Source organism: Rhynchophorus ferrugineus, unplaced genomic scaffold (genome assembly GCF_030347505.1).
Source record: "Rhynchophorus ferrugineus isolate W39M unplaced genomic scaffold, kcgeb_rfMv2 rfM2, whole genome shotgun sequence".
NCBI lineage: Eukaryota > Metazoa > Arthropoda > Insecta > Coleoptera > Curculionidae > Rhynchophorus > Rhynchophorus ferrugineus.
The window spans coordinates 2993201-3007547 of NW_027472581.1; the positions used below are offsets into that span (position 1 = coordinate 2993201).

Here is a 14347-nt window from a genome sequence, read left to right on the forward strand (position 1 = left end):
GAAAGTGAAGTTAAAACAGGACTTGAGGGTAATAAAAGGAAGAACATGAAAAATATAGAGAAGGGGTGAACAAGAATTAATATGGTACAGATGCAAATGAGGGATAAGTTTGATTAAATAGGAGGAAAGAAAAGGAGATGAAATAGTTGTTAGTTATTAGTAGTTATTAGTTAGCAATTGTACTTACTCAAGGATTGGCAGTGAAGAGGGGCAATGAAGACTTATTGAAGAATGGCATGCAGAATGACAACACATCATTGGTACAGAACTACTATTAAATAATGCCAGAAAAGTGTAATATAGGATTTGTCTAATTGATGTGGAAAATATTAAAAATAAACTAGATACATTTAAAGGCAAGAAAGTCGAGAGGAAGAGAATCAAAATTCTATAGATAAGAAATTAAAAATTGATTATAGATGGAACATGGGAACAGATGAGTTGTAGATACACAAGAGATAGGTTGCAGACAGGAGAGTGATAAAAAAACAGTTAATGGCGAGAAATGGAGCGCAGAGTGTGGCAACAAGAGCAATGAAAGGCGAAAGAAGAAATACAAATTAAATTCAACATGGTAAAAGGAAAGGAGGAAAAAACATGACAAACTGGAGAATTATGGAAGATGGCACTATGGAACATGTCAACAAGATAAGAACTATGAACAAATTATACCTTATGGGACAAAAAATATTTTAGATTATATATAGATTATCTTACCGATCTATACTAATGTCGCATAAGTGTAAAATAGACACAGTCGAGAAGTACACATCTAAACTATTCCAAACATCACATAGGGTGTAGCTGAACAACCAGCGGCCGAATACTTCCACGCTGAAGTTGAAGCTCATTGCGAACATGGCCACCAGCATGTCCGCGAGGGCGAGCGAGACTACGTAGTAATTGGTGATGACACGAAGTCGTCGATGCCTCATGACGGAGACGATGACCAGCAGGTTGCCGAGAATCGATGCAGCGATGATGCTGCCCATGATCGTTGCTTTTAGAAAATGCGCGAAGTTGTTCCATATTTCCTCGGACGTAGAGTCGTCATAAGCCGCCGCCGAAACGTTCTTGGACATTGAAATATTACCTGAAACAAAAAAAATTAATTTGGTATATGCTTATCTAGTTCACACGTAACGGTGGTTAATATAAAATGTACTAAGTATACCATCGATGTAGTAGTTTTACTGTAGACCTGACACATAGAGTTCTTAACAGCAGACATTACATTTTCATTTGATGAAGATCATTCTCAACGATAATTTTTTGGACAACAAAAAGAGCATGAAGGGAGAAATCGCAAGAATTTAAATCTGTTGAACGACTAGTGATGTAATGAGTTTTAGAAGTGTCATTGAAGTCGGAAAGTGTAAGAAAATGTTCAAAGGTATCAATCAAGTTCCCTCATGGTTAAATCACAATAATATTATCAAATACTGATTTATTGTACATCTAATAGTTCAATGAATTATACTCACTAGCCTAAGGATAACCAATACATTTTTGGTTGAACAATATTGAACAATTTTATCAACAGTTTTTACAGAAAGTATCTAGTTTTGTATGTATGTTATGTGTGTTACAGTAGACAGAGATTCAAACTATATTTGCGTATAGATAAAATATAAACCAAAATATAGTCATTCAAGCCCAATAAAGTGAAATAAACGAAGGAGAGATCTAGTCTAAGAATTCACGTTTAGAAGATAATTATATAATTAAAGAGAATTTAACTTGCTATAGCACGCCTAAACACAGATTTTGTATAACCGCCTTTTAGATAGACGACCCAGAGCACTTTTTAGTAACATACATGTATTTTACATACCAGTATCAATAGAGAGTGTAGAGCAGATAGTGAGAACCATGAAAAGATTCTAAAAACACAAACGCCAGCTAGTAACTTTCAGCTTATTGAAGAAAATTGACTGAATAAAAAAAACGAGATGAAAATGCATGTTCTACCAACCTTATAGTGCCGATTTAGCTCCCAGTAATAACCAGCTGATTGCAGACCTAAAAAGTATGCTTAATGGAAACACTTTTTAACAAGCCTATTCTGAAAATAGAGATAAATCGTTCACGCAGAAATATTTTATCGGACATCACATATTAGATAGATTAAAATATTTATCTCTAACATAATTTGCTAATACATGATATAAAATACCTTATACAACCATCTAGTTTTTTTTATGGAAACGCGAATGGATATTTCCGCCTCCCTTAAAACGAGACAACTTTTTTTTTACTCCACACTTTCCAATATCTAATGTCTGTCCGCAGGAAAAAAATAAAAATTACTCCAGACTGAAATAAAACAAAAATAAAACTGTCATCGTAAAAAGACCCTCTTCACACGTATTTTTGATTTTATGGATGAGGCCTATTTTCGTATAAAAACCGTAGATAATTTCTAATTTGAACGCCGTTATTGCATCGATACCAAAAAATGAATGAAAATAAATATTTTTAATGTATAGTGTCGTTATATAATGGTATTGTTTTAAAAAATAGTTTGAATAATATTTTATTATAATAATATATTTTTTAAAAGTTGTATAACTCTAGTAGAACTTATTCAATGAAGCTAAACTATAGCGGAGTTCAAAGGCAATAGATTATAGAACATTCTAGATATAAGAGATACCCACCCAAAAGTTATTGACCTTTGAAAATGTAAATTTTAAAAAACAACTATCGTCAATCATAAATTGTTTTTCATTCTTAAATGGTAAAAATACAGTGTTTTTGTAACAAATTATTACATGCGAAAATAAGTATAGTCTATTCAAAACAGTAGTGACACGGGACACCTGTCAAGACGTGGCAATGTTGCCGCAGCAACTCTGAGTTTTAATGCATTTTGGCTCTGACATATAACAAAATTTTAATATACATAAAATAATGAAAAACAATGTCATGTACTTAGATGTCTAAATTTGCCATATTTGATTTATATTTTGTCTTGTATCAATTTTGTATACATTATTTTCAGTAATATATTTACTACCTTCAATTAAAAGATTTACTCACTTTGTTTTAAGTTATTTAGTAAAAAAAATAAACTTGAGCAATATAATAAGCTCCATTGACATGATATTATTTTTAGTTAAGGTCTTCAACTTTAAAATCCACTAATTGTTCTAAAATATTAATATAATTAACAAATTATTTTTAGGAGACAAGCAGAATCAATAAATAGAGGCAGAAAAACAATAAAAAGTCATATATAAGCAAACTAAATTGAAATCTAATTCATTTTATTTAAATACTTCTGTGCTCAGTTCGCTTATCATATATTAAATATTGTTCATTTTGCTGTAGTCTGAAGATGAGAAGGTAGCACAGTTATTCCTTATTAAATATAATTATACCATTTTTGTATTATCTACTACAATAATATCGTAAATTAACCCCGGTAACAAAGTACAAAAATAAAAATACAGTACTTATTCTACGATAGACGCTTTGGGCTTAAAATCAATATCGTCATTTTTAATGGGCACTGAGTTTTACTTATATCTTCATTGAACTAGATGAAATGGTTTTGATCTCTTTAAACTTCTGATTAAACCATCATTATCTAGGATGTGGAGAACGTCAAGATTGATGTGTTGATGGAGCCTTTGTTTATGCCTCTGGGCATAGTTCTTGATAATGTTATTGACAGTTATCATCTCCAGATCCTGATGTAGATTGCCATTATTATTATTGGAGTCTATATGATATTGTTTTTAGAATAGAACCCTTCTTGTTTGTCTTCGAGGTATCCATCAGTTATATTTGACTCTAATATCTTTAAATATAACAGGTCAATTGAAAATAACAATATTATTCCACATAACAACATAATTCCTTTCAAGGGTGATACACTTATTATAGTCACCCTCCAACTTTTCGATAGAACTTTTGTAGTACGATTTGTCCTTTGCTTCAAAATAGGACTTCAAAATAGTTTCTGCGATCACCTCTTTTTTCAAGATTTCTTTCCACAGAGCATTATTTTGAGATTTGGGAGTAGGAAAGAGTCGCTGGGGGCCAGATCTGGAGAATACGGTGGATGAGGAAGCACTTGTGACACTGTGCATTGTCTTGGTGAAGCATCACTTTCTTTTTTTTCAAATGCTGCCGATTTTTGGTGATTTCGTAATTCAGATGGTCCAATAACGCTATGTAATAGTCGCTGTTGATTGTCCTTCCTTTCTCAAGGTAGTCAATGAAAATTATTCCATGCGTATCCCAAAATACAGATGCCATAAGCTTGCTGGCCGACTGTTGTGTTTCCCATGCTTTGGAGCGGGTCAATCGTGTGCAGTACACTCGAATGATTATCGATAGGACATCAGAGTGAAATGATGAAGCCATGTTTACTCCATTGTTACATATGGATGCAAAAACTCGGGTTTATTACGCTTGATCATCTTTAAACCCTGCTCCGAATCATCAACTCGTCGTTGTTTTTGGTGAGTTCGCGCGGCACTCACTTTTCACAGAGCTTTCTCAATGATATGATGTACACGATCAGTTGGTATCTTCAAAATAATTTTGTGAATTTTTTTGGTGTTTTTGTCGGTAACAACCTCTCTTGAGCGTCCACTGCGTTCACCGTCTTCGGTGCTCATTTCACAACGTCTAAACTTAATACCCCAATCATTGATAGTTGATTTTCCTGGGGCAGTGTCCGGAAACTCGGCATCAAGCCATGTTTTTGCTTCAACTGTATTTTTTCCCTTCAAAAAGTAATATTTTATCAACAACCGAAATTCCTTTTTATCCTTTTTTTACAATAATAAAAGTTACTTCACTCAAAATGCTATAATTCAAAAACTAATGATCCCGTAGCTGTCAAATTTATACACGCATCTTTGAGGGTTACGGCTAACTAAAAGATATGGATTTAATTTTATTAGCGCCATCTATGTGTCAGGACTTTTTCAATTGGACTTAAATTCATTTTATTCATCATTTCATCATTTCTTTAAAAAAAACTTGCAATCAGCATCGACATAATTCAATCTGGAAAATGTTAAAAATTCTTCATTTGCAACATCTCTGCTCTGAGTAAGTTAATAAACAGAAAGACAACGAGAACTTGGTATATATAGAATAAATTGAGAATAACTTACTTTGAAACTTCCCGCTATCCATTCCAAGTTAACTTTCGCAGTCTATCTAGCGGCCAAGCTACTGACCTCCGGATTGACAGTTTTCAATTGGCAAATATCCATTTTTATCCGAAAGATGAATATCACTTAAAGGACTCCCTCCTGGAATGAGCTCCCGTCTGATTGACTGACGGTGCGATCTGGAACAGAGAAAAACCCGGCGCGTAATTAATGGTGCGAGATTAATTTTTTGCCTCTTCTTGTGAAGGCGGTCGGGGCGCCGAGCCAAAGTCATCAGAGGGATATTAATGCGAAAAGGATGATTGAGTTGTCTGGGGAAGGATGAAATATATCCAAGAACAGATTGTTAATATAAGCGTAATAATTAAATGGTTGAAATTTATTGCCAAAATATGGCGTGTATTTCGCGAAAGGAAATATTACTTCATCGAACGCACGTACAGTATTAGGATTATAAATTTCGGGTTAATTATGTTGAGGAAACAATTAGTGCTTCACTTATGTCACTATTAAATGTTTCTGTTGAAGAGATTTTCAAAATCTAGGGGAGCATTTTAATTATATAATATAATTGAATCTCAATAACAGTATAATTGGAATATTAGGTTATAAGGAAAAATAACTAATAATTAAATAAATAATAATAATAATAATGAGTTAATTGTTTTAGTTGACTTTCAAAATCAGGGTAGTACTTTAATATTACAGTATTACTATAAGGAAAAATTAAACTTTTTTTTATATGTATATATGACCATCTATTCCTTAACCCAAAAAGTAGCCCGAGTTGGTGGCCCTGGTGGTGTATTATGGTGGTGTATTAGAAGGATACGTTAGTTCTAAATCGACTTCCTTATCTAATGGCGGTACATTCTTTTCGAGTTGATCGGTACAGTCGATCATGTCAAAACAACAAAAAGTCTAGAATATTTACAGTTCGTGTTATATTAATAATTCTATCGTAATAATAATTAAATTAAATTGTTGTGTTATAACATACACTAACATACACTGGCCTCTAAATATGGAAGAACAAGGGGAGGTACAGAATGTCAGGTTAAATTTTTAAAAGTCATAAAATCCAAACAGCATCAATTTTATTCATAGTGTAAATGTTAGCTGCCACATCGAATAATTATCAACATATATCAAAATTTAATGATAACAAGAACAGAGAAGAAAACGAATCTTGTTGTTTTGGAAGTAGTCAAGTCATTAGTGAGGTTTATCCATCAAGAATAGTAGCTAAAATTGTTGTAACCGGTAATAATTAGACATTTATTTTAAATATAACATATTTAAGTAATAATTTAAATTTTAACGTATAGGCAAGGTGTAAGTAGTATTTGTTAAGGGCGATAGTTGAATAATGTGAGATTCAGAGAAGAAGAAATTAGACAGCATTTTGCTAAGATGTAAGAACAGCGTACAGTGATACTATGAAATAATTAAATTTGCTATTAAAAGTAGACCTGAATCAACATAATAAACAAATTATAAAACTATCAACGACACCCTAATGATCTACTGATAAGGAAAGTACAATGCATTATTGTGTAAGAGTATAAGTAAATAAATTATTTTGTCAAAAAAATATGTATTGACTGAGATTTTACGATATATTAATCGAAAGCTCGAGGTAGTCAATTCATTAATGGGGTTTATGTATCAAGAATAGTAGCGATCATATTTGATATAAATGATTGATATTTGGAGATTTTTAGGATAATTTCACTGCTCTTATATATAGTGTGGCTTTTTCACTCGGCTTTAATATATAATGTGTAATGTTTATTTATATGTTTCCTGGAAATCTTGTTAATTGTTCAAATATGTAAATTAATTTAAATATAGTGTTTTTATCCAAATAGAAAGGCATATAGAAATTATTTTTACTATTTTATTTTATTCAATAATTTTTTAAATAAAATGTTATTTAAAAAAAATTTCAATGTTTATTTCCCTCTTTATATATAGTTTCAATATTAAATCAATTATTTATCAAATTTGTGTATAAAAATAATGATGTGTAATATGATGTTTTTATACAAATAGAATGACTGGACATATATTAATTATATTTTTATTATTTTGTTTTATTACAAATACTTTTAATATAATACTTTTATTATAATACTTTTTTAAATAAAATGCCCAATTTCCGATTTTTTGCCATTTTTGTTAACCTCCTAAACCTATTTACCTTTTTATATATATATTTTCAGCATTAAATTTAATAATCACGATAAAAAAGTAAGTAAATAAAGCTGTATGTACATTTGCACCAAATTCGGATTATTCTCTATTTTAAAATTAAATGGAGCTCAATATGGGCTAGCGCCAAATCTGGAGAAACTTGTGAAGTAAAGTATCCTCGTAGTAGTGGTCCATACGACATGGCTCGTCAGGTGGAGAGACTGGATTGATATATGGATAGGCGTTATTCGCTTATTTATCGTATCGGCCACGTATTATATTATTATAATATTATTAGAAGTAGTTCTAAAACACTATTCTCTCAAATAAACTATAACTGTTCTACTGTTCTTAGTAGTTTTATTTATGAAATACCACGTGTGTATCATCTATTATCACATATATATGTTATGTTGAAAAGGTGTGGCGATCTAATTTATTAAACCATTTAAAGGTTTGCTGTATAAGCTGTGATATTAGTAAAGAGTTATGACTTGAGACTATATACAAATGTAGTATTGTGTCAAAGGCCTTGTGTTCAGAAAGTCAGAGAGAAAAATGTGTATAATGATTTCATTTCATATCATTTCCTACAATTTATAATTCAATGTCGAAAAATCTAGATAGAAAGACCCATATTGAAGATGACCTTGGATCACTTAATTGTAATGAATACAGATAAATTTGGTAAAGTATGGTTTTTCATTATTTCCAGGGCAACCAGGGCACAAAGTGCATCAACAACAATAAACAAATAAAAGGGCTCCAAAGGTAGTTTGCTACGAGAGTTATCGAAGAAGTCCTCCAACGACGACAAGAGAACTAGCTTTTTATTGACAAAATGTGAAATTTACTTTACTGCACGCTTTATTTTTCTCATTTAACAAAAAAAAACACTAAAAGCGGTTTCCACATTTGAGGCTTGGTTTTGAAAATTAAAAAGTGGTGAATGTGACGTGCAAGATTAAGAACATTCTGGTAGACCGCGACTGCAAGTGTTATTGGATGAAGACCTAACCCAAACTCAAAAACAATTGGCAGAAGCGTTATCTGTGGCCCAAGGAACCATTAGCGGCCGATTACGAGCCATAGGGAAAATCCAAAAGATAGAAAAATCTAGTAAAATGCTGCTAAATATGATCGGAAGATATGTATCGAATAGTGACGGATGATGAAAAGTGGATTTGTTTTATGGAATGTGCAAAAAATCATGGTTATCGCCTAGCGAAGCCTGTTGATCGACTTCGGGGCCAAATCGTTTTGGGCGCAGGACCATTCTCTGTGTTTATAAGCATAATATTGGTGTGGTGTCTTACGAATTGTTGAAACCTGGTTAAACGGTTAATAGTGATCACTACCGACAATAAATGATAAATTTGTACCATGCAATGATGAAAGAGCGTCCAGAATGGACCCGAAGGTACTCAAAAGTGATTTGGAATGATAACATGCCATTTTATAAAGCAAAGCGGGTCAAGAAAATGTTGAAAGCATTTAGATGGGACATTTTATCGCACTCACCATATTCTCCAGACCTTGCCTCGCCCGACCTTTTCGTATCCAAGTGACACTCGTTTGCAGAGCAGCACTTAACCAACTTCGATGAAGTTAGAAAATGGCTCAATGAAAGGTTGTGCTCAAACGACCAACAGTTTTTCCCGAAAAACCGATAATTTAAAGCAAATTCTTAACAGGGTCCGTTAAAAGAAAATATTAAAAATCAGCAGACGATGAACGAAACATTTTCCCAACAAAGACAGAAGTTGTATATATCACTCGGTAACTAGGCGAATAAAAATTAACGGCGGTTGAGATGTAAATGTTTTCTCTTTAATTACGTTACCAGCGGTAACGTACCAAGACCTCTAATTTATTGCCGTAGACGCGAAATAATGACCGACCGAAAAGAGAAAAAGAAAGAGGGCCACTGATAATTTTTCTGGTTTCGGCTAATTTATCTTGGCCCAGTCTCCGGTCCGACAGAGCCGAGTTTTGAAATTAAATTCCGACGGTTCTAGTTTGTTTTATAAACCTGGATTTGCATATATATATTCCTAAAAGCTTCTAGGCTCCGGCGATGTTTATTGCTTGCTTATTGGACATCGCAAGTTCCTCGTCTCAAGGACATTAATTAATTCAGCAGTAAAATTACGTCGAAAGAATACGAAATAATTTACGTCCTAAATAGCGTGTTTTCGTGCATGAAGAATATTAACCACCAGTATGAATATATTTCTATTGATAACGATTGGAACATAATTTTGTGATATCAAGCATAATTTTTTAATAAAAATATATTAATATTTCAACAAAATTGGAATTCTAATATATTAGGTTGTGGAGAAGTATACAGACGCTAACATAGTTAATTAAACATAACGCATAACGTATAGTAAATTAAATAGATTAATAGTTTCCTAACAGCGACAAATTTAGTATTTAGAAGCAAACAACTGAAATAATTTAAACATTTACCTTCCTTACTGAAATAAACATATCAGCCGTTAAGAAATTGGCTAAAAGACAATAAGTATAATAGTATATGAACATTCTCCAATACGGTATATCTTGTTAAATATTGGTAATACTGTTACCGTATAACTAGTTCGATAGCTATGATTACCTTAACAAATGGGCTGAAAAGTCCCGGGTATAATGAAGAAAACACGTTGCTCTTGTTCAAACGTAATCTTCTTCAAGAGCCACACAATGATTCTAACGCCGCTCTATATTTCAATACGACTTTTTAGAACGATTCATGTTTTACCTCAATATAGACATAGGCTGGTGATAGATCAGTTGCTGTCCAATCATATGAAGATCGTTTTGATTCCGAAGAGAGGTGTTGAATCCATTCTCTTATATCGACGTAAAAATTCAGGTTTGTTATCTTTAAACATGGCCAAACACTGCCAAGAATCATCAACACGTTTGTGTTTTTGGTCAACAGTGAGCAAACGCTGCGCCCACTTTGAACAGAGCTTTCTCATAGTCAAATTATTATGGTACATAAAACCAACACGTTCTTTTGACATCTTTACGATATCAGGTAACTAACGCTACTTCCGTTTCCGATCATTCCAAACGATTTTTCGGATTTTTTAAATGTTTCCTGGGGTTTCCATGTTTTAAATGAGGTGGTAATCATTTGAACGTCCTCTGCGTTCTGCATCATCGGTATCTCTACAACCACCTTTGAAACCAGAAAACCAACGTTTTATTGTTGTTTCTGATGAAGCGGAGTCCTTATAATACTTTTCAAGCCGTTGCTTTACTTGAACGGTATTTTTACCATCAAGAAGGAGTGTAAAATTAAAACACGAAATAATTTTTGATACATTGTTTTGAAAATAATAAAAGTAGTGTCACTCTTAGAACAATAACTCACAAACTTATGAGTACCATATCATGAAATTCTAACAGCTTTCCTTCGAGTGTTAGTACTCACTGAAAAAGCGGTGAATGCAATAAAACTAGCGCCATACGTATGTTGGGCCCGGGGCGTTTCAGGCCATGTGTTTCATGTCAAGTCTTGTAAATTATATTCCAGTGTATGAAAACCAGAAAACATGGTAAAACGTAATTGGTGAAGAGGATCAATGGACCAAACTTAAGATTAACTGACAGCGACCGATGAAGATTAAACATTATTGAGTCCAAATAATGATTGGAGAATACAACACTCACTTGAATAATAATGTTTAGACAAATACATTACGGGGGGAGCCTCACAAAGCTAATATTCATGAAAGAGTTACGATTGCACTACCCTTTATAACGCTAACAAATGTTAACCTGCAAAAAGTGGGGCAAATCTGGCGAATTGATGATTGAAAGAATGAGGTATGGTCCGATAACTCATCGTTTACATTTTCTAGCACAAATATCTGTCTGCTTCCAACAGAAAAGCAGGGGGGCCTCTGCCTGCAGGCTAGCGGTACCACGATATTCAGCTGGCCGTCTCATTCATATCACTGACCGAATTACTGAGAATGTATATAACGACAACTTCAATGATGAAGTTCTTATTACGACTAAAATATTTTTGTATAAAAAATAATTGTTATTAACACATATTTTAACATTTTTTCGCAATAAATGCCTTATTAAAATGAAAAAAATGATCAAAATACATACATACGCCTAATATTTCTTATGTATGTTCTTAACGTTGTTCACCCAAACATATTGAACGATTCTGGAAAATATTTTAATTTTACAAGAAAAATCATAAACATAAAATTATAACAACTTTTTTTAGTTAAATCTAAATCGATCCAAGAGCGTTTAGGATTCATTTAATACGATTTCGTGATAAAAACTGATATTTTCTTGCTTATTATCAAATAAACATCTTATTCCCTCCAGTTCATATTGTAATTGATTTAAATGGTCGAGCTTTATAATAACGTACAGACATTTTTTGTTTTCTTATCTCTACGAACATAATCTTGGATATTGGTCCGAAGCCAAAATGAAAATTTAGTAGATTTATTTATAGAAATAAATTTGTCGCGCTGCAATATCAGTATACATTGCGACTTTTTAATCGAGATATATGGTTTAAAATGAGTTTGTAATATAAATAAAGGGAAAAGTGACTATTGGTACCAAATGTTAGTTGAGTGAACTAATAATTTAGTTTATTTTTAACCGACTTCGAAAATGGAGGAGGTTCTATGTTTGACTGTATGTATATATATATATATATATATATATATATATATATATAATTCGATAGGTATGACTACCTTAACAAATGAGCTGAAAAGTCCCGGGTATAACAAAGGAAACGCGTTTCTTTTGTTCAAATGTAATCTTCTTCAAGAGCCGCAAAATGATTCCAACGCGCTCTAATATTTCCATACGATTTTTTAGAACGATTTATATTTTACCTCAATATAGACATAGACTGGTGATAGACCAGTTGCTGTCCAATCATATGATCGCTTTGATTCCGAAGAGAGGTGTTGAATCCATTCTCTTATATCGACGTAAAAATTCATGTTTTTTATCTTTTAACATGGCTAAACACTGCCAAGAATCATCAACACGTTTCTGTTAGAGGGAAAAATCTGAAATTTCAAAGGCACGTACAAAGTTTCCACATATTTTTTATCTAAAATAATCAGATATTTGTCTATAACAATAACGTTAGCTGAACTGCTATGACAAAAGATCGGAAATAATTTAATGTAAAAACCGTTCAGTTTGCTTTTTAAGAGAAAATCCTACGATATGACGTGCCGTAGAAACATGTTATACAAATGTGAACGTTATCCTACCACGTGGATGTTGAAGCTTCTCCTCTAATTTGGTTGAAAAATTTGTTGAATCACCTAGACTAGGTAGCGGACCCCGGGTCCTGAAGCCTTACTTATTTTTAATCAACAGTTTATTTATTGCTACTTTCCCTCATACGGGCTGCTGTTTTAATTGGGATATTCATTGTAATACTTAATGAAATAACTGTGTAATTTATTGGGTACATATCTAACACTAAAAAGACCAACTAATAAAAAATTAATAATAATATTTTGTAGCATACTCAAAATTGAATTACGAACAAAACAAATTTAATTTTTTATGCTCGGCACCGGCTTGAAAGTGATCAGTTGGTAGTAGTTAAAATAATATTGTAAATAGATAAATAGGTTTAGGTAGGTATTAAGTTAAATTGTGTGTAAATAACATAGTAGAGTATAAAATACGTGTAGTAGATAGGTTAATTAAGTTTTTTCTTCATTTTTATTTAGTTATCACAACAACTGTTAGTTATATATTTTAGTTTCAAAAGATTTTCTTTGTGTTTAAAATCTTGGATTTATAATTTTTTAATTTTTAGTGAGTTTCTTATTTATTTTTTGAAGGCCGTTCAATTTTTTGTTAAAAATATTTTTTAGTTTTATATTTTATACTTTAGAGTCTCCTTTTTACCAGCGATGATTTGTATTCTCTAAACCTTTCAGGAATATGGATCGATAAGAAAGAACTAAATACATTAGAGAATATTTCTAAATTGTTTCTCCAAAAAGTTAATCGAAAATATACAGAGATTAATAGTCGGTAAAAAGAAGATGATGGAAAGTACTCAAGTCCTGGAAAGATGAAGGATGCACCTCAGGCAAGGTCCTCGACAAACAGAAGATTGAAACAAATGGTAGGGTCTTGTTAGTACAGAGCAAGTATAGAACCGAATTGTAACGACAGTGGGTTATTAAAATACTTCTTCTATATTCATTTGCTATTAAAATAGGTAACGGACAATATATTTTGGTGATCTAATGAAAATAGCCAGTTTATAGAGTCAGAAGAGGCACATAAAGAGGCTTAATAAGGCAGCTGATTATGAAGTCTATATGGCTTTGGTATAAATAGGAAGTAGTCGGCCGGGGTGGTTAATAAAGTTTGGGGTAGAAATCGCCAATGTAAATGCATCTTTATAGTTTTTTTTTAATTTTCATATTACAGTGTACTTTGCTGTATCATTTAATATTTTTGGCATCTATTCCTTTACAAAAATGTTCAAAAGCCTTCTCAATATTATCTGAGCTTAGGGTTAGTATTTTTTTTTAATTTCTGAATTTAGCTTTCTTTGAACTTAAAGTATCAATATCGCATCATACCTAGTCTCTTATCTGATAAGACCGGGCATAATACTTGTTTTATTCGGAGTAAGTATAATAGTTAATTTGGAATTTTTTAAAATAAATCTCTTCGAACTTTAACAATCTGCCCGTGAGTAATAAGTATTATTATATGGTTTCCTTTATATAACTGTGCTGACATGTAGAAGATCGCTCCAGTAAGAGATCTGCTGTACAAATTATAATCTAAATTTTATCTAGATATTACTCTAACACATTTTGTATATTCTAACTTATTCTAAAGAATATTCTAACTTATTCCAACACTTCGAATCACATTCCATGAGTTCAAAGGGCATATCGCGCTGAATCATTTTGTTGGAGACGTAATATAGACGATGACTCGCAACACTTTATTCTGGAACCTAT

At 32.2% G+C, this 14347-nt stretch overlaps 1 protein-coding gene across 5 annotated transcripts in view; it reads right to left on the minus strand.

The window, feature by feature from the left end:
- Window positions 1-14347, minus strand: part of Octbeta2R (Octopamine beta2 receptor) — a 179456-nt gene that overhangs the window by 15704 nt on the left and 149405 nt on the right. For 4 of the 5 annotated variants that reach the window (XR_013004235.1, XR_013004236.1, XM_076394683.1 and 1 more), the window contains 2 exons: window positions 5136-5314; window positions 718-1093 (listed from right to left, as the gene is read on the minus strand). Coding sequence is in view for 3 of the 5 variants with exons in the window: in XM_076394683.1 (XP_076250798.1) it covers window positions 718-1093; window positions 5136-5157 (398 nt within the window). In the remaining 2 variants the exon portion in view is untranslated. Of the gene's footprint in view, window positions 1-187; window positions 272-717; window positions 1094-5135; window positions 5315-14347 lie in introns of all 5 variants that reach the window. The other variant, XM_076394681.1, reaches the window with a different exon arrangement.